The sequence below is a fragment of the Meles meles genome, chromosome 9 (genome assembly GCF_922984935.1).
Source record: "Meles meles chromosome 9, mMelMel3.1 paternal haplotype, whole genome shotgun sequence".
Lineage (NCBI taxonomy): Eukaryota > Metazoa > Chordata > Mammalia > Carnivora > Mustelidae > Meles > Meles meles.
The window spans coordinates 58,115,786-58,134,922 of NC_060074.1; the positions used below are offsets into that span (position 1 = coordinate 58,115,786).

At 41.6% G+C, this 19,137-nt stretch overlaps 1 protein-coding gene across 10 annotated transcripts in view; it reads right to left on the reverse strand.

Annotated features, from left to right (window-relative positions):
• RBMS1 (RNA binding motif single stranded interacting protein 1) overlaps positions 1-19,137 on the reverse strand; it is a 214,062-nt gene that overhangs the window by 88,688 nt on the left and 106,237 nt on the right. For 8 of the 10 annotated variants that reach the window (XM_046018664.1, XM_046018665.1, XM_046018668.1 and 5 more), the window contains one exon: positions 3,557-3,732. In XM_046018664.1, coding sequence (XP_045874620.1) covers positions 3,557-3,732 — 176 coding nt within the window. The remainder of the gene's footprint in view (positions 1-3,556; positions 3,733-19,137) is intronic. The other 2 variants (XM_046018669.1, XM_046018671.1) reach the window with 1 other exon arrangement.

The following is a 19,137-nucleotide window of genomic DNA, read 5'->3' on the forward strand; positions in this document are numbered from 1 at the left end:
AAAGAGCAAAGCGTTGAGGAGAATGGGTAAGAGTAGTTAAAAGCCAGAGAAAAGACTGCTGTATGTCCCACTTCACCCAACATGTCAGAAACATTATCATCAACGTTAAGGATCAAATAAGGTAAGAGAGATGGAAGACGCCAGCGCAGTTTCAGGTGAAAACTTGAAGGCAAAATGCCAAGGGTTAAGGTGGCAAAGAAAGTGGAAACAAGAGCCCTCGGCTGATCTGTCCAGCAAATTCACCTGAGAAGTTTAAAAGAGAGAAATAAAATGGTACCAAAGTCAAGCAAAGTCATCTGTTTGGCTGGATATTAGAGAAGGGAGAGAATTCAGACTGTCCTGGGGTAACAGATAATTCCTTCCTGTTACCCAGATCATTCCATTCCCTAAACTTGCTGGTAACTGTGCTGATGGACTTTCTGAGCAGGAAACTCCTCAGAAACAGAAGCCAAGTTGCAGCAGCCTCCAACAGTCATGAGGCTCCAACCTCATTTCCTACACACACCCACCACAGTTTAGAAGTTTCCCAGAGCTGGTCCGCTTCTCTCATTAAATCTTCCTAGAGAATGCATCTATTTCAAACCGTATCAGCTTACCACTGCCACTATCTCCACCTGGTTCTTGACCAGCCTAGCCTCCCTGGGTAGCCAGGAACGCAACTGGTCCCTCCAGCCGGAGCCTTGTCCTGTGACCTTAACCACGGTGATCTGTACTTCCAGGGTCAGGAGTCTCTATTTGACTTGGAGTGAGGATGCTTTCTCACTCACTACCATTTCTTCTAACACAGCATGTGAATATTCAACTCCAAACATAGCGTTTTAAAAATATTTTTTGCTTTCCTCTCCAGTTTTCACAACCCTTTTATCATTCTTGCCTTAGACTCATGCACTGTTTGTATGGAACTAGGTCACTACTACAAACATTCTTAGGAATCTTTTCCCATCTTTCTTTTGGACAAGACTCTGAAATAACCAAGACCCCTCCCCCCCCGGGGGGGGTGGGGACCCAAGTTATCTGTTTCCATTGTTGCTCCTCCTGCCATTCATCCCACTAGGTCGATTTGGAATTACAGTGCTAAATTTGTAATTCGAAAACATTTTTTTTCTTTTTTAGATTTCTGAATTTACACCTTTACACCTATCTTTTCTGAGAAGTTTTGATACCAACTTTTCTAAAAAATCTCTAATTATGTCCACTGGGTTTTTTAGGCTGTAGGATGAGTCACGTATGTATCACCAACTAGTAGTCTTTATTGGAAACAATTAAGCCCAGAGCAGGAATGCCCTTTTTTCTCTCCCTCTCTCTATATTCTAAGACACAAAATTCCAGCAAGTCAAAACTGGTACTTATTAGAGGCTCTGTGGTAAATGGAATGAAGCTTTCAACAGATATGGCTGTGGTCCCCCCTCTACATAACGCAGATCAGGAACACCACCTTTGGAATTGAGTATCAAACCTGGGGTTTTGCCAATACTAGGAATGTGATGGTGCCAAACGTTTATCGCTGCTATTGGTAACAGCAAACAGACTGAAACATATTAAGATAATCCACATACATTCAAGAGACCGAGAACCAAAAAAGGGGTAAATTTTCTAGGAAAAGTGATAAAATGCTCTTCAACTTCCCATGGAATAAGATTTCACTCAATAATAAAAATTATCAGTTTCATTTTTCAAGTACACATTTACTATACCTGGAACATGGCATTACTCTATTATTTTATGGTTACTGAACTCTGTTCTCCTTGGTGTTAAAACTCACCTTACATGCTTCAAAACCAGCTGAGAAACTCTTTGTCTTTTGAAATCCTCTCTCCTTTCTCTTATACCTCAAGAACTTGAGGGTTAGCTTCACTCTTTTGTGTCCTACAGTTTTATTTTTAGCTCCTTAGACTTTATGGCGCTCTGTCTACCTGTAATTATGCTGCAAAGGCATAAGAAGACGCCAGTCAAGACCAGCAGCAGACAAGATAGCAGAAGGCCTATTTGTGGTCTTGAACAGCTGCAAGAGGGCAGCGCACGGCTGGCCCAGTTCCCTCTGCCTCTGGCCACGCATAACAAACCCTGAGGGCTAGACTTGCTTTCAGCTGATGCCTAATGGCAAAGGGCTTCCGTCAAAGTCTGAGAAGGCTGGGGCACCTGGGTGGCTCAGTGGGTTAAAGCCTCTGCCTTCAGCTCAGGTCATGATCTCAGGGTCCTGGGATGGAGCCCCGCATAGGTCTCTCTGCTCAGTGGGGAGCCTACTTCCTCCTCTCTCTCTCTGCCTGCTTCTCTGCCTACTTGTGATCTCCGTCTGTCAAATAAATAAATAAATAAATAAAGTCTTAAAAAAAAGTCTGAGAAGGCTGGTCAAAAGGGGAACCCAGGAAAGGGACAGGGAGAGTGCTGAGAGCAGTGGCCTTAGGAGAACTCTCAGGACCCTAAAGAACACCACCCACCACCCCACCCTTCCCTCTACAAACAAAACAAAGGAAAACCACCGCCACCTCCTTATGGAAGGACAGATGTTCCTTTTAGTTCCAATTTGGAAATACTGCCCAAGTTCTCAAACATTCTTTTTCCTAAAATATAAGTAACGAATCTGTATTTTTACCCAGGACAACAGAAAGGAGATGCCATTCATCAGATGTTAACAAAAGGGAATATTTTTCAGGGACTAGGAAACATTCTTGAGCGGACATCTTCTTCCACGGTTATGTAAAACTCTTTTTTTTTTTTTTTTTGTAGGGGCCATTACTGTCTTTGGATGCATAAAAGCTGTTGTTAGATGTGGAGGCCTTTAGGGCTCAGAGTGATTAATCTTTACACAATGGTCCCTGCCATGTACAGTTAGTGCTTCTGGCGCCTTGATTTACATTAGTGCTTTCTTACTTGGTGAGTTAACGTCATTTGCCAAGTAACGTATTTATATCCCGTTCTTCAACAACATTAGCATATAATGCATATTTACTTTGGAACCTTATGCACATGCACACACTTCTTCACAAGACTCAGAGAGGGTGGCGGTGAGAAAAGAGGAATTTTGGATATTAGAATTCCCCAACAGAGGGGGGTTAACAAACCAGACCACAAAGCTGTAGGCGCTAGTGAAGACACAATATTACTTCCTGGCTAACATTAAGAGGCTTACACACCTCTGAGATAGAGTCAGATGGTAACTACCTTTCAGATAAATGGTAACAGCCAAAATTTCTCTTATTATGGGACAGACTGGCCCCCAGAGGCACTACTGCAAAAAAAAAGAAAAAAAAAATGAGCAGTCCTAAAAAGGATCCAGCCGTAAGTTCTGCAAAAATTCTCTTTTTACCTCTTCTATGCCAATACAGTCAAATTCTGCCAAGAAGATGTTCCCATATTTATTTTGTCATACAAGCATTCTGCTGATGCTAATGCTGGGTCCAAGGTCTGAAAAAGTGGAACCGTCATCCTGTCGGCAATGAGAGTTCACACTTGCACTAACTGCCTGTTGTACGGCAACTGATATCCCTTTAGACTACGATACAGGATAAAAGAACTATCTGTTGGCTGAAAACAACCAAGGAGAATAGCTACTTACGGCTGACACAGCTTCACCAGGTCCTGGTCTGTGGTGTTGGGAGGCAGCCCCCGGATATAGAGGTTCGTTTTGCTCAGCTGGTCCCATCCTGAGTTGCTACTGCTGCTGCTGTTGTTATTACTGCTGGTGGTGCTGGGGCTGGGAGGGGCCATGGGGTGGGCTGGGACCAGAGACTGCTGAGAGACAAAGACGGGGAGCATTAGAACACCAGCTGCAAGAAGCGAGGCGCCATTTACAGGCCGAATGACCTCCACCACAGAACAGAAACACAGATCCCCCTCAGTGACTTTCATAGACACATTTTCATTTACACCTTAAAGGGCACCTGGGTGGCTCAGTTGGTTGAGTGACTTTCTTCAGCTCAGGCCATGATCCTGGAGTCCCTGAATGGAGCCCCACATCGGGGCCCCTGCTCGGCAGGAAGCCTGCTTTCCCCTCTCCCACTCAACCTGCTTGTATTCCCTCTCTTGCTGTCACTCTCTCTGTCAAATAAAATCTTAAAAAAAAAAAAAAAAAAGACTTGCTCATTCTACAGAAAAAGCCCTCTCCTTCAACATGTAATTAATAATGGGATTTTATTCAGTAAAGTATTCTCTCCGTGCAACCTTAAATCGGGCTAATTTATGTGAGATTAACGTATTCACACCTTTTAAGGAACACATCTACTGAGACTCAAAATTAACTTGCATGAAGTTAGGTGATAATATCACTTTACAATATAGTCATTTAGAAATCACTAGACTTTTGAAAAGGTTTTCAAATTCTGAATAACATTTGATTGAAAGTTGCTGATAATTTTATTGAGACTCTTGGGGAAGGAAAGATTATTCTTCGAGTGTAACAAAGTTTGAGTTCCATCACAATGCTCAAATAAGGCAGACTTCACCTTGTTCTGAGTCTGGCCCATGGCTCCATTGAGACATCTGGATAAGATTCAAAAAGGCATGCTGCCTTTTGTGCTGGCCAACCTTGTGAAATTTAACCCCTGTGAGAACGGTGTGGGAGTTGGAAAGCTTCCCGAGCCTTGCAGCAAGGAACGTAACTTTTCTAAAGCTTGAACCCAGGTCTCCGTGTGGTTTCACCATCAGCAGCCACCTAGGAAGAATGTCTGAAACTATACTCACACCAGATAATTCCCTGTTAACCGATCGAAAGAAACCACAAGTCCTGTGCCCTTCGCCACACACATGACTTTTGAGGAAGTTAAATGGTTCGGTCTGAGATGGAAGTGAGCACACCCTGAACTGCTCTCAAAGCAAATGCTCAGCAGTTTCATACCAGGAGAGAAATCTTTTTCACCTCGCATCTAAATAATAAATACACTAACTCAAGGACTTCACTTACATTAAGTAACAGTTTGAAAATATGAGAGTATAAAATTCATCCCTTAACACTAAAAAAAAATTTTGCAAGCCTAACAGCTTGATTTTAACAACCACAAATAAAACTCTTAGACACATTTAAGGCACAGTTCAATTCCACTTTGGAAAGTTCAAAAAGCAAAAGACCCCTTACAATAAATGTAACCCTGCCTACCTCGCCAGCAAGCTCAGCTACTCACTGTGGAGACCTGACTCTCCGCCCAGGTTCTGCCACAACCACCCCAACTCCATAGGATCTCCCACTACACTGGGATCCTCACTAATCTACACGCGTAACCATGACTTCTTTTCTGTACTATGTATTTTTTATTTAATGTAGCACTGTTCACAGGCCATATGATCTCTACCACAGAATAGAAATACAGATCCTCTGCAGGGCCCAGTGTGCGGCTTGAACTCATAACCCTGAGATCAAGACCTGAGCTGAGACCCAAGAGCAGAACGCTCAACCGACTGAGCCAGAGAGGCGCCCCTACTTGTACTTTTTTCTTCTCACCGCCCACGGTCCTTGCTAAGCTTACCGAGTCCAAACATCACTTTATCTCAAGTGATTCTCTCTTAGAAGGAGAGTAGCAAGAAGGGTTAACAATAATCAATGTATAAATGAAGACTGAACTTGAACGGGGAATAACCGTATTGCTTAATCCAAGAAAAAAACTTAGCCGAGATCATATCCTACCAAATCTATTTGAGTTATGCCCTTAATAAGCTGTTGCACTCATATCCTTTGGTCTCATCGCCAGTTTTTCTCTAGGGCATAAAGACTCTGCTTTCTAGATGTAAAAGGAAGAGTAAGCACTGTTCCTTCCTCCGCCGCAGGTAGCCCCTCAGACCCCCAGCCATAGCACACAAAAGTCTGTGTTCCTTTTCCAGAATCACTCCACACCAACTGTGCTAGCTGCTCCTTGCAATTAAGCCAGGCATCCCATTTGTCACTTCAGCTTAGAATAGAGGTGCTGGAAAGTAACACACACATCTGATGCCCCCCCCCCCATCCCAAGCCTTTGATTTACACAAAGAACTTATATCTAGGCAAGGCTGAATTTTTTCTTAAATAAATCTTTGATTAATGTCGGAGAACCTGTCTTTGCTACAAACCACAGTTCCTCAAAGTCGGACCCCATATGTTCAGTGCAGCTGTTGGGGGACGGAACAGGGTCACCTCCAGGGATAAGCCCTGGAGAAGCCTGAAAGAAGCCGAGGACCCGCTCCATCCCCTCCTCTAAGTAGCATTAGACCAACAACGTGAAGCAAATGAACCATCAGATGGTTTAAAGACTGCATTCCAAGTTTGCACAGCTCTCTAACCTCTTCTCTGGGGTAGAAAGTGGATGCCAGGTGTGGACTTGTAGGATTAAAAGAAACATTTGGGGGTATGATTTATTGAGAGATTATTTGGACATGAAAGGAATAGGTTTTTATTTATGTATTTATTTTTGGCAAAAGCAGAACCATGATTTACATCTCAGAATTTACATAGCTGATTTAATATATCTTTGACAGGCCTCTATTATTTATTATAGTAATATTTTCTCACTCTGGGAAGTAGGTGTGGGGCATACACAGCCTGTCTCTGCTTCCCCTCTATTCTGCCCTATGGTGGAAAAAAGTCTCCCAACGTTCTAATCCCCGGTGGGAAAGGGGAGTGGGGGGCTGAATATGCTCTGAGGAGGAAGACTGGCCTCTGCTGAATTCTATACAGAATAAGTTCAAATTAAAATGTTATCCAAGCATCAACTATTTTTCAGAACTAGCTAAAGACAGCTTATTCTAGGTTGCCTATTTTCTGTTGTGAAAATTTTAGATCAAAGACTAGGTTTGTAAAACTCATTGAAATAAACAATTTAATTCCTAATAAAAGAATGGACACGTGTTTAAAGAAGAAAATTCAAACATAATTAAGCTATTTATTTCCACATGTTCAGAGTGGATGAATGATAATCACAATGATTTGAGTATTATTACTGCCATATACTCCATGTTTACTATATGCCACTGGGCTAAGTGTGTTACGTGTGTTATCCTTCCTAATCCAATGAGGTAGATAGATCATTGTTTTCCCATTCCGCAGAGGAAGAAACTGAATCTCAACAGAGGCTCAGTAATATGCCACGGTCACACATTCAAGAGGACAGACCTGGAATTGAACCCAGGTCTGTTGGACACCAAAGCCAGAGCCCTCAGACAGTACTCTACATCGTACACCTGAACTGTCCATGTCCTAAATGTGTTATTTGTATTATTTCATTTAGCGGTGCTCATCCTTCCCACAATCTCAATATTACATTCAGTTTCTCTGAAATGGGACACTTAATACCATTGGTGACACACACTCTCTCTCTCTCTCTCTCTATATATATATATTTTTTTTTAGAATGACAAAGGTGTCCTTAAAGTTAATTTAAAGAGCACACAGTCAGCTTATGTGTGTGTGTTTAACAAAGTCAGCTTTTAAAAGGTTAGCTTTTAAATTCTACCTTATATTTCTACTAAAAAAAGAATTTTGAGGCAAAAAAATTTTGAAAGCAACAGCACATTACAGCTGAACACCAGAGTCAGCATTTTAAACTTTTTTTTTTTTTTAATTCTATTTATTTATCTGACAGACAGAGATCACAAGCAGACAGAGAGGAGGAAGCAGGCTCCCTGCTGAGCAGAGAGAGCCTGATGGCAGGGCTGGATCCCAGGACCCTGAGACCATGACCTGAGCCAAAGGCAGAGGCTTTAACCCACTGAGCCATCCAGGTGCCCCAGAGTCAGTCAGCATTTTAGAACAGCTAGATTTAACCAGTGAAGACTTAAACTCTTACTCCCAGATTAAAATGCAGCTGAAATGTAAACACTGACAAGACTTTAACTTCAATTTCACAGCACTGACCAATTCAAAACAGTAACACTTTGTAGCTATGTACTCAAGAGAACAAAGGGTAAACTTTAAAAAATTAAAAAAAAAAAAAAAAGCTTACCAGCAGAAAATATTTCACCAAACTCCATTTTCATCACTGGTTGTCCTTTTGTATCTCCCCTCTCAAAACCCCTAAAGCTTCCCTGGAGTTTGAAAAGGACCCCTATCCCCTTTCCCATCCCTTGTCCCCTTGGATGAAGTATGGCTCATTTACACCAATTCAACCTAATTAAGGACCTTGGTGGCCGGCTGACCCCAAGTCAGTGCTGACCCATTCCACAAGAGCCTAACAGTCCACCTCAGCCTTCTCTGGCCTAATTTCATCACTTCAGACCAGGTAAGCAAGATACCCATCAAACTCTCTATCCAAGGGCAGGGAAAACAAGCTAATTGTTTTCACAATAACAGTACCTGGGCTTAATTTGCACAAAAGTGATAGAAGTTGATAGAAAAACAAGGTTGGTGGGGAATGAATGGAATGGCCCTACTTGCAGACCCTCATACTTGCAGACCCTCGCTGCACCCCCTGCAGGAGTGGGTGTGGGCACCATCAGGAAGTGTGCTTGTCAGCAATCAGGGAGAACTTCCTGTGTGGACGGCCCTGAGGCCTCGATCCCACCAGGAAGGCCCACTGGCCTCCTACACTCAGACAGGATGATCAACAACAGGCACGCGGCAACTACACACGTAGCAGACCTATTCCCCTCTCCATCACGTCACCCCCACTCCGACACCACACTAAGTAGACTCTTGTATATAAATACAAGTCTAAAGGTTGTTCACAAAAAAGGCAAAACTAAGCACTGGTGAACTAAAATATATTAGTAATCATGCATTGTTGTAGATTTCTTTACAGTAAAGACAAAGAATAAAAACGAAATCTGACGTTATAAATTCTATGGTCTCATTTCCTCCCTCCTACTAACAGGTTACAAGATCTGGGCTCCAACCAGTCTCAGAGCTGCAGCTCTCCTTTCCCCCTTAGTCACCAACGCCCCTGGGGACTCCAAAACATTTTGAAGGGAAACCTAGAATCTGCCTTTTAATCACCCTCAAGTCTTCTTTAAGGCTATCAACCTTATAGTTTAAGAAGGTTATGATCCAAAATCCATAATCTCCATCTCGCCCCATGGCAGGCGTGTTCATGCACGCGCGTACACACACACACCCACAAACACACACCCACCACGACCATACCACCCCTGCCCCAAACAACAGAGAGGTTTAACACATCAACTATTTCCTTAATCCAGAAGCAAAATAACCACTCTATTTGCTCAGACGTTATAGAACATTCTCATCTTTCACCAGGAAATAGTACATTATCAAACCTAACATGAACTGAGTACTGCGTAAAGCTACTACATACCACACGTATTCCACACACTGGTTCCTCTCCATAAAGCTTTCAAGATGTAAAAGGAATTTAACAATTTAAGGGAATTATCGAATGGAGAGGGGGAGCATTCAAATGGGCCAGTTTCACCACAGTTAGGATATTTTTTTGTTTTCTTTTAGACATCTGAGTGGCTCAAAGAGGGTCAGGAACAGCAGCTATGAAAGATAAAAAGTTCCTGGCACAGGGAACTGGGAAAGTACGCACAGCTGAGAAGTGGGAGGTGAATGAGTGAGCGAAGAGAAACTGGCCAGGAAGCAGATGCTTTTCCGGGTAGGCCAGGCTGGGAGAGATCACATATATTAATGAAGAACAACAGTGCCCCTTCACACATGCAGACTCTTACTTACCCATCAAGTGGGACAGAGGCCCAAATGGCAAATATCAATCAGTCCCATTGGATGCTAGGATATCAGAGTTTAAAATCACATGGCTCATTAGTTCATGAAACCAGTTTTCACAGAGCCACTATCCCTTCTTTGAATATAAGATTATGGAACCGAGCAACAGATTATTCAATATTTTTTCTTGGGTTATGTTTATCAAAGGAGAGGGCCATGTTGCTATGTTAGCCCTTCAAACAAAACTTAAGAATAAAAATTTCCAATATACCTCACAATTAGGATTCTTCAAGATACTTATCAAGCTGATCCTTGCATGTAAAGCTATATTCTCTACATAGAAACCTCTTTATCTAAGTCCATGAATAAAGCAACATTTTCTTAGGCATCAGATAAAAGAAATTTAAAACTCACATTGAATAAGATAAATATCTGTTGTATACAACATGACTGAATGAATGGACAGAGACCATGTTGCAGAAGTGAAAATAAACAACAAGAAAAAGCCCTTAGAAATGAAAACAGCTTAGGAAATCTTTCTGGGGTGGACGGAGTGGTTGCAGGTGTTGAAAATCCATAGTAGAAAACATACCTTAGACACAGTATGTGATTTCTGAGGTCAAATTCTCTTTCAAGGCCCCATAAAAGAATTAGATGCCTTGTCATCCAAACATCTTTTAAAGATCTGGTTTGTGCTCCAGCATGGAAATCAGCTTCACTGTTTGGTTCTCTCCAAAGTTTCCGCCAAGAATCCTGCAGATGCCCCAAGTTGCCTGCTGAGAACTCTGGGCCAAGGCACACACCAGACTTCTTGTGCTATTTGTTCCTTCTAGTGTTTGTAACAGTATTTATGAAGGGGGAGAAAGGTAAAACCCAACAGGAAAACCCAATAAATACAGTCAACTCCTCTTTGACAAGGGAACAAAAGCAATACAATGGGGCAAGGCCAGTCTCTTCAACAAACGGTGCTGGAACAATTGGACATTGGCTTGTAAAAACGTGAATCTAGACATAGACCTTATATCCTCCCCCAAAATTAATTCAAAGAGAATCACAGACCTAAATTAAAATGCACACCTATAAAACTCCTAGAAAATAACACAGGAGAAAACTCAGATGACCTCAAGTACAGTGATTACTTTCCAGGTACAACACCAAAGAACCTACTCCATAAGTAATTGCTAGGGTAGACTTTATTAAAATCAAAAACTTCAGTGCTGCAGAAGAAACATCCAAGAAAATGAGAAGACAAGCCACAGAATGGGAGAAAATGTTTGCAAAAGACAGATCTGATAAAGGACCGTTATCCAAAATATACAAAGAACTCTTAAAATTCAACAATAAGACAACAACCCAATTTCAAAATGAGCTGAAAACCCTAAGAGAAACCTTACAAGGAAATGGGAAATAAGCATATGAAAAGATGCTCCACATCATAGGTCAACAGGGAACTGCAAATTAAAACACTATAAAGATACGACTGTACACCTATTAGGATGGCAAAAATCTGGAACACTGACAATAGCAAATGCTGGAAAGCACATGGAGCAACAGGAATCCTCGCACACTGCTGGCAGGAGTGCAAAATGGTAGAGCCACTTTGGAGACAGACTGGCAGTTTCTTACAAGACAGAACATACTCTCATTATACCATCTAGCAATTGTGCTCTTTGCTATGTACCTAAAGGAGTTGAAAACTTGGGCCACATTAAAACCTGTACCAGGCAAATACAGAAGTCTTACTCATAACTGTCAAAACTTGGAAGCAACAAAGATGCCTTTGAAAGGATCAATAACCTATGATATATTCAGGCAATGGAATATCATTCAGTACTAGAGAGACGTGAGTACCAATCCATGAAAGACACGGAGGAACCTTAAATGCATATTACTAAGTCAAAGAAGCCAATCTGAAAGGCTGCATGTTATGTGGTTCCCACTTACAGGAGATTCTGGAAAAGGCAAAACTATGGAGACAGTAAAAAGACCAGTAGTTGGTTGCCAGGGGCTAGGGGGAGGAAGAAGGGAATAACAGGCAGAGGTGAATTTTTGGTTAATGAAACGATGCTACATGCTACTGTAATAGTGGATACATATCATTATATACTTGTCTAAACATGGAGTAAATGTACAACACCAGGAATGAACCGTAAGGTGAACTTTGAACACTCCGGGTGATTTTTGATGTGTCTATGTACAATCAGCCTTGGGGTGGGGGGGATGTGCTGTTCTGGTGAGTGATGCTAACAGGAGAGGCTGGACATGTGGGGGTGAGGGCAGGGGGTATGTGGGAAAGCTATGTACCTCCCTCTCAATTTCACTGTAAACCTAAAACTGCTCTAAAAAATAGTCTTTTAAAAAATGACATGAAGAGGGGCGCCTGGGTGGCTCAGTCAGATAAGAGTCTGCCTTGGCTCCAGTCATGATCCTAGGGTCCTGGGATGGAGCTCCCCATGGGGCTCCCTGCTCAGTGGGGAGGCTCCTCTCTCTCCCTCTGCTTGTGCTCTCTCTCAAATAAATAAATAAAATCTTTAAAAAAGGGAGAGAAGAAAATGACATAAAGATAGACTGGAGACATTAGCTGTAATTTATTCACTGAAAACTGTACGGCCAAGAAAGTAAGGGAGGAGCTTAAGGCAATGGGCTCAAAACTTTCTTACACCAGAAAGTACATTCCTTAGGAAGGGAAAACATTATTTTTGATAATACATATTTTTTAATTTTTTTATTGAAGTATAGTTGACATACAACGTTATATTAGTTTCAGATACACAACATGGCGATTTGACAATTGTACACACTATGCAGTGTTCATCGTGAAGGTGGAGTTATGACGGTATTATTGGCTCTATTCCCTATGCCGTGTTTGTCATCACCATGATCTATTTATTTTACAGTGGAAAGTCTGTACTTCTTAAATTCCCATCACCTATTTCACACATCCCCCACCTGCCTCTGCTCCGACAACTACCATTTTGTTCTCTGTATTTATGAGCCTCCTTCCTTCTGTTTTTTTGTCTGTCTGTTCATGTTTTGTTTTTTAGATTCCACATATAAGTGAAATCATATGGTATTTGTCTCTCTGTCTGATTTATTTCACTTAGCATAATACCCTCTAAGTCCATCGATACTGTCACAAATGCCAAAGTTTTGTTCTTTTTTATGGCTGACTAATATTCCATTGTGTGTGTGTATCACATCATCTTCCATTCATTTATTGATGGACACTTAGGTCACTACCATATCTTGACTACTGTAAGAATTGCAACAATAAACACAGACACGCATCTATCTTGTCAAATTAGCGGCTTTGTTTTCTTCAGGTAAATATCCAGAAGTAAAATTACTGGATCCTATGGTAGTTCTATTTTTAGTATTTTGAGAAGCCTCTATACCGTTGTCCCCAGTGGTTGTAGCAAGTTATATCCCCACCAACAGTGCACAAGGGTTCCCTTTTCTCCACATCCTCACCAACACTTGTTGTTTCTTATCTTTTTGATACCAGTCATTCTCACTGATGCAAGGTGCTGTCTCGTGGTTTTGATTGATACTGCTCTGATGACTGGTGATATTGAGCATCTTTTTGTGTGTCGAGGAAGGAAATGCCTCTAACAGTGACCTCCAGGCCTTATATCCTGCATCACATATAATGGTGTGGCATGGCACAATTTCTAAAAAAAGAAGAGTTCAAAAAAGGGAAGGTCACGGATGAAAGGGCCTTAGACAGAAAGGATAAGGTAGGTTCACGGAGGGGTATATATGGCTGAGTGAACTGAATATCGATGGCGAGTCCTTAAGCGTTAGATAAATGGCAGCCTTGAAAGTGGTGGGTATGTGGGTAGAAGGGACAAGAGCCAACAAAGACACACACAGGAAGAATCATTGCTCATGAAAGTCAGTGGAAAGACCAATAGTCTTCACTTAGGACAAGCTGATGTTCGAGGAAGGGGAGGGATGGGAGGACAGGACTAGAAAGGTAGGAGGATAACCTAGAAGTCAAGGGAGAATATGGATATGACGGCACAGATTATTATACAGAGGTCTCCCTGGTAGAAAATAAAATTTAAAAGATGGTGAATGATAGAGGATAATCTGTGGGGAAGTAAAATGAGGGAAATTCTTCCCTCTCTTTTCTTTAAAAAGGTATACAGAAAAGAAAATTTAGGGGATGGAGTAATCTGAGTATCTGGATGCAAATCCTGCCTTGGCCAGTAACTGGAACATCATCGGCGGGCAGCTCAGTTCCTCATCTGGGGAACAAGCAGGTCAGACTACATGATTTCTCTGTTCCCTTCCAGCCTTCAAATTCTAAGGCCGGAGCATGTTTCTCCAGGTAAGACGTAACAAAACAGAACCCAGCCAGGCCCTCGGGTCCTCTTACCTGCCTGCCAAATAGCCAGGGAAATGGAACAGGAGGCTAAACGGGGAGCCCCAAGAAAGAAACTCACACTTTGCATCGTGCAGCCAGAAAATGCGGTCATCACAGTGCTGTCACGTTTCCCTACCCCACGGAGGCCACGCACAGACTCCCTGTTTAGTCACAGACGATTATGAGAAAGTATTATAAATATATAAGCTATACTAATCTTACAACTAAAGCTCAAAGGAACAAATTATTTGAATCACATAATATTCAGAGCTCCCCAAACCAGGATGTTCTTAAGGTAAAAATACTGTAACTGAAATCGCTCGAATAACAGATCTGCCAAGACTTCATGTTGGTTAACAGTCCAGCATCTTTTTGTTTCAACATGTGATCTGTACAAAAAGTTGCATTTCACATTCTGTCTAATCTCTTATATAGAAAAGGACCAGGTAATAGCTTCCAAGATCATCTTAAAAGAAAATTCAGAACAATAAGCAAATTACACCCCAAACCACCAGTGACCAGAACTCGGTAAACATAAAATCCTCCCCAACTTCAGGGGTGACATTAATTACTCTTCTGGATCCTGAACGCAGGTGGGCGGAGTCTGTTTTTTTTTTCCTCCTCCTGAACCCCCAGTGAGGCATTTTCAGAGTTACACCAGTTTTCTTCCTTACCACAGAGCCTTGTGAAAGACACCAGAACAAACTCTTCTTTTCCTTTTTACTCAAAATAACTTGAAAAAGGAAAACTTCCTGACGGAAGTGTGGCATTGCCTTTATCGTGACAGTTCAGCACACCTCGGCAATGTTCTGATTTCCTGCCTCACCCCGATGCACTTAGGATGCCAGCGCTGACAACTTCCTTCCAGCTGTTTTTAAAAGTCTATGTACAGTACAATTTGTATTTCTTGTAAGTAAAGAATTACTGCTGAGATTGCAAAGTCCTCAGAGTGGAAATTACCTATTTTAAAATATTTTTTCTGCACATTAAACAATACTTATTGAAAGTACTGTCAAGTGGCTAACTAAACGTTAAATGGAGAAAAATTATACGAGTCAGCTTACCCCAAAAAACCCCAAATGAATTTATTCACTTTTTTTTTCTTTTAAAGATGTAAAGAGCCAGGCGAATGAGCCTGCAGTATCATGGGTTTCATAAACTAACCCCTAGAGGAAAAAAAGCATTATCTGTACTTTCAGGAAACTAAATAATTACTTAAAATCTCCCCATAAGAATTTTAAAAATGAAATCTTATCTAACACTGTTGTGATGGGCACATAGCCAAAGTAAAACATCATCACAGAAAAATTTCCTGAGTTAATACAACTCAAAAAAATTAATGAATATATTCATTTTCTTCTGAAAAAAATCCAGCAGTTTACATCTGATATATGGCAGAGAATTAGTATAGAACAGCTCTTTATTATGTTTCTCTGTGTATCTCTCTGTAATTGTGTGTGTGTGTGTGAGACCCACACACACACACTCACACACACAAACATAGCCCCAATGTGTGGGGGTAAAAAGAAGGGAGGAGATGATTGTCCCTAAGATACGTTGTCTCTGAAGTATCTGAAATACATTGTCTCACTGTGTCTGAGATACACTGTCTCTGATACAAAGCACAGTGGCTTTTTATTTTAAATTTCTTTTTCCCTGAAATCCACCTCAAAAATTAAGTTTTTCCCTCAGCTCACAACCCTGTATATACTTGCAGGCAAAACTATATAAAACTGAAACAAAAGTTTTGTGAAACAGTTATTTTCCTTAACTATGTTTAATGGACCATAATATTATCTTTTCTCCTCTATTTCCCTAAAAAAAAGAAATGCTGGTAGTGACCTATTATTTGAGACCCCACTAATATTGCCACTCACAGGTTAAAAACCAAAGATCTGCTTCATTTCTCAAACCCTGATGTACTACATATGAACCACTACTCAGTCATTTTGGGTGGGGCCAGGACTATGCATTTCTACCAGCTTCTGGGTGATGCCCATGCATTAGGGCAGGACTCAAGGCAGTGTTCTTGGTGTGTGAGGATGAATTTCAGAAAGGTTCCCCTCATGCTCTAAGAAGGAAAAAGCTGCAACGATTCAGAAAGTGAGATGAAGACCTTTGTTCATCTGATTTCCAATCCAGTATCTGCTCAGAATCACAAAATGTTAGCAATGAGAGAAGACATGAGAGAGAATGCAATCTAACAATTCTCAACTGGCGGTACAACAGAATCTTGAGAGATGGTTGTGGCGGGGGGACAGGAGGAGGTTGTAGTATTTTAATTTTTATCAAAGGAAGCTTGGCTTTAATGATACTGAGAAACAATGACCTAATCTAACCCCTCAATCCAGAGAAGTCAAAAAGTATATCCAAGGTCATACAGCTAATGCAAGGCAGGACCAGGTCTCCCCATTCCCACCACTGCTGTCAAAAGGCAGCAGCCCTTGTTTGCTATAAGGATTGTAGCAAAAGTGATGGCACATGCCCAGTTTTCTTAATATTAAAAAGGAAAACCGATGGGCTAGTTCTGTTAAGGCATCCACAGAAAAACTATGTATTTCGTAAAGCCTCTCCTATACCTCATATTTCCTCTACTGTCAACTTCGAGATGACTTACTTGGATGTCTATGTTTGTGCTAGACATTAGTTTCTTGGTTGAAAGAAAAAAGGAAAAAGAAAACTCACGCCATCCATACCATCTATTAAATTTGTAACTCAAAACTCCTAAAAATTGTTCAGCATGGCACCATTTCTATCTCTGTATATATTAAAAATTTGTGAATAGCATGCGCAATCATTATCTGCACCGTCTATCTCCAAGAAGATGCAAAAATCAAACAAATTACAGCAGTTCACTGCCCTCCTGTCAGAAGAAGCATATTCAGGGTCAACTGGCAATTTAACAGGCTGAGATTACAAACCTTTGAAGAATCACCAGAACTGTCCACCCACTGTTTGATTTCCCTACACATTGTCACACATTCATACACTTAAATGAGTAACTCAACCTCTCAATTTCTGTACCAAGAAAAAAGAGAGATGTGTACGACTTCTCCTTTTGGGTGGTCCAGCATTGGCTTTTATCCCAAAGCTTCACAATGATTATGCTTATATTAATTCTCTAAGATGATTTTCCTCCAAAAGTCCAAAAATGTATGTCAGCCTTGCTCCCCATAGCTCACCGGTATACTGTGGAAAACTTACTCTCTTGATCTGACTAAACGAGTCCGCATTTTTGCAGATACAAGCTTTCTGACATGTCGGATCTCTCCTCATATATGCTGCCTATTTGGACGGAATGTCTCTGGTACTAAATAGCTTGAGACTTGCCCTTCTTGTACGCAGCCAGCCCGTGCACTACAGTCTAGTCATTTCAGGAAAGATGCTATCAACCTTGGAACACGAGGATGCCTTCAAATCTAACCAGCTCAGATGCTGGCAAGGTTGGTCTTTGCCAACCTCTCTTGGTCTTTCCTCAAGCACATGAACTGAAGCAGGACTGCATCCTGAGGGAAGCAGAAGCTGGGAAACGGTTTCAGTATTTACGTAAACCAGATGCAATTATTTTTTCTTTTAGACTTAAAATTATTTCACAACACTCTCTGCTTAGAGTGAGGAGTTATTGCTCAAGAAGAGAAAGAATGAAGCTATTCATCTTCCCGAACACCTTCTTATTTTCTGCTGCTAAAGTTGATCACAACGCATCAGCGGCATCACCTTTACCGAAATGAGCTAAGGTACACCTTGCTAGTGATTAAAACTTCAGAGGGAGTTTCCTCTCCTAGGAACGTGGGGCAATAAAATTCTGGTGCTCTAGGAGGGAGGCCCAGAACCTCCGCGTGTGTGGGGTCAGATACGAGGCCCCCACGCCCCACAGCAGCATGACACCTGGGGACTACACGGGAGTTGTACAATCTCTCTTTCCTCTCATTACGTTTACTTTCATTATAACAGTGAGTGAAATATCCTTTACCTTTGTTGCACATAATCAAACCTTCGATCTTTCACTGTCAATCACAATCCCAGATTAAGCTAATTTATTAGTGACAAGTATCCAAATTGGGTTTCATAAATCTCTGCCCTTCTAAATAAATGCACAAAACATGAACACAACACCATCCCTTCCCACAGACCGCAAAGAAACGTTTATGAAGAAAATTGTGTCTACATGGAAACTGGTTTAAGAGATTGTACACACAATGTCCAGTGACAGATCAGCTCCCTCTGCCCCCAGCACCCCACCTAATCCACCGCAGCATTTCCAGCACAGGAAAGGGAAAAACATGGCCGGAGCCCAAACACTGCTGTGGCCCCCTGCCCAGACGGAGCAGATAGGAACAAAGATCCAGGTGTGGCCTACAGCTGTGCCAGGTCTCTGAAGTCGGTGAACACAAAGCAGTGGAATCAAAACTGCAGAGCACTCCTACCTTATGAAATCATTCTGCCAAAAAAAAAAAAAAAATGCAGAGGGAAACACAACTTTTAAATTTCTGTTTCTCCATATAGACATCACAGATCCTAAAATTCAAGTTCTCTGGATCTTTTAATTTATTTTTTTACATTTTGGACTAGATTTAGACTAGAGTACTCAAAACGGTACTCTCTGCCCAATTTAAAAATCAGACTGTAGAGGGGCGCCTGGGTGGCTCAGTCAGTTAAGCATCTACCTTTGGCTCCTGTCATGATCTCAGGGTCTTGGGATTGAAACCGCACTGGGTTCCCTGCTCAGCGGGGAGTTTGCTTCTCCCTTTGCCTACGTGTCCCCACCTCCCCCTGCTTGTGTACGTGCTTGCTCCCTCTTACTCAGTCAAATAAATAAAATCTTAAAAAAAAAAAAAATGAGAGTATAGAGTACAAGAATGAACCAAGAACGGTGGATTTTATTTTAAAGATCTGCATCAGGCACTCTGACTTCTCACATGGAAAAAAAAGTTAGGAATGAAGAGGTAAACTGCCTTTTCTACACCATGGACAGGAAGCGGAAGCGGCAGGTCCACACCACATGGCGCAGGGCAGCAGCAGCTAACTTCGTGCTCCTCCCAACAACCGGGATTTCAGTTGCTCCCAGTTACATAAGATCTGTTCAAAGGAAAATGTCACCCTACTTTTAGAAGAACTTCCATCACCAAGCAAACTGAGAAGATATAATCTAAAGGGCAGTTTAATCCTGCCTGGATATATTTTTTAA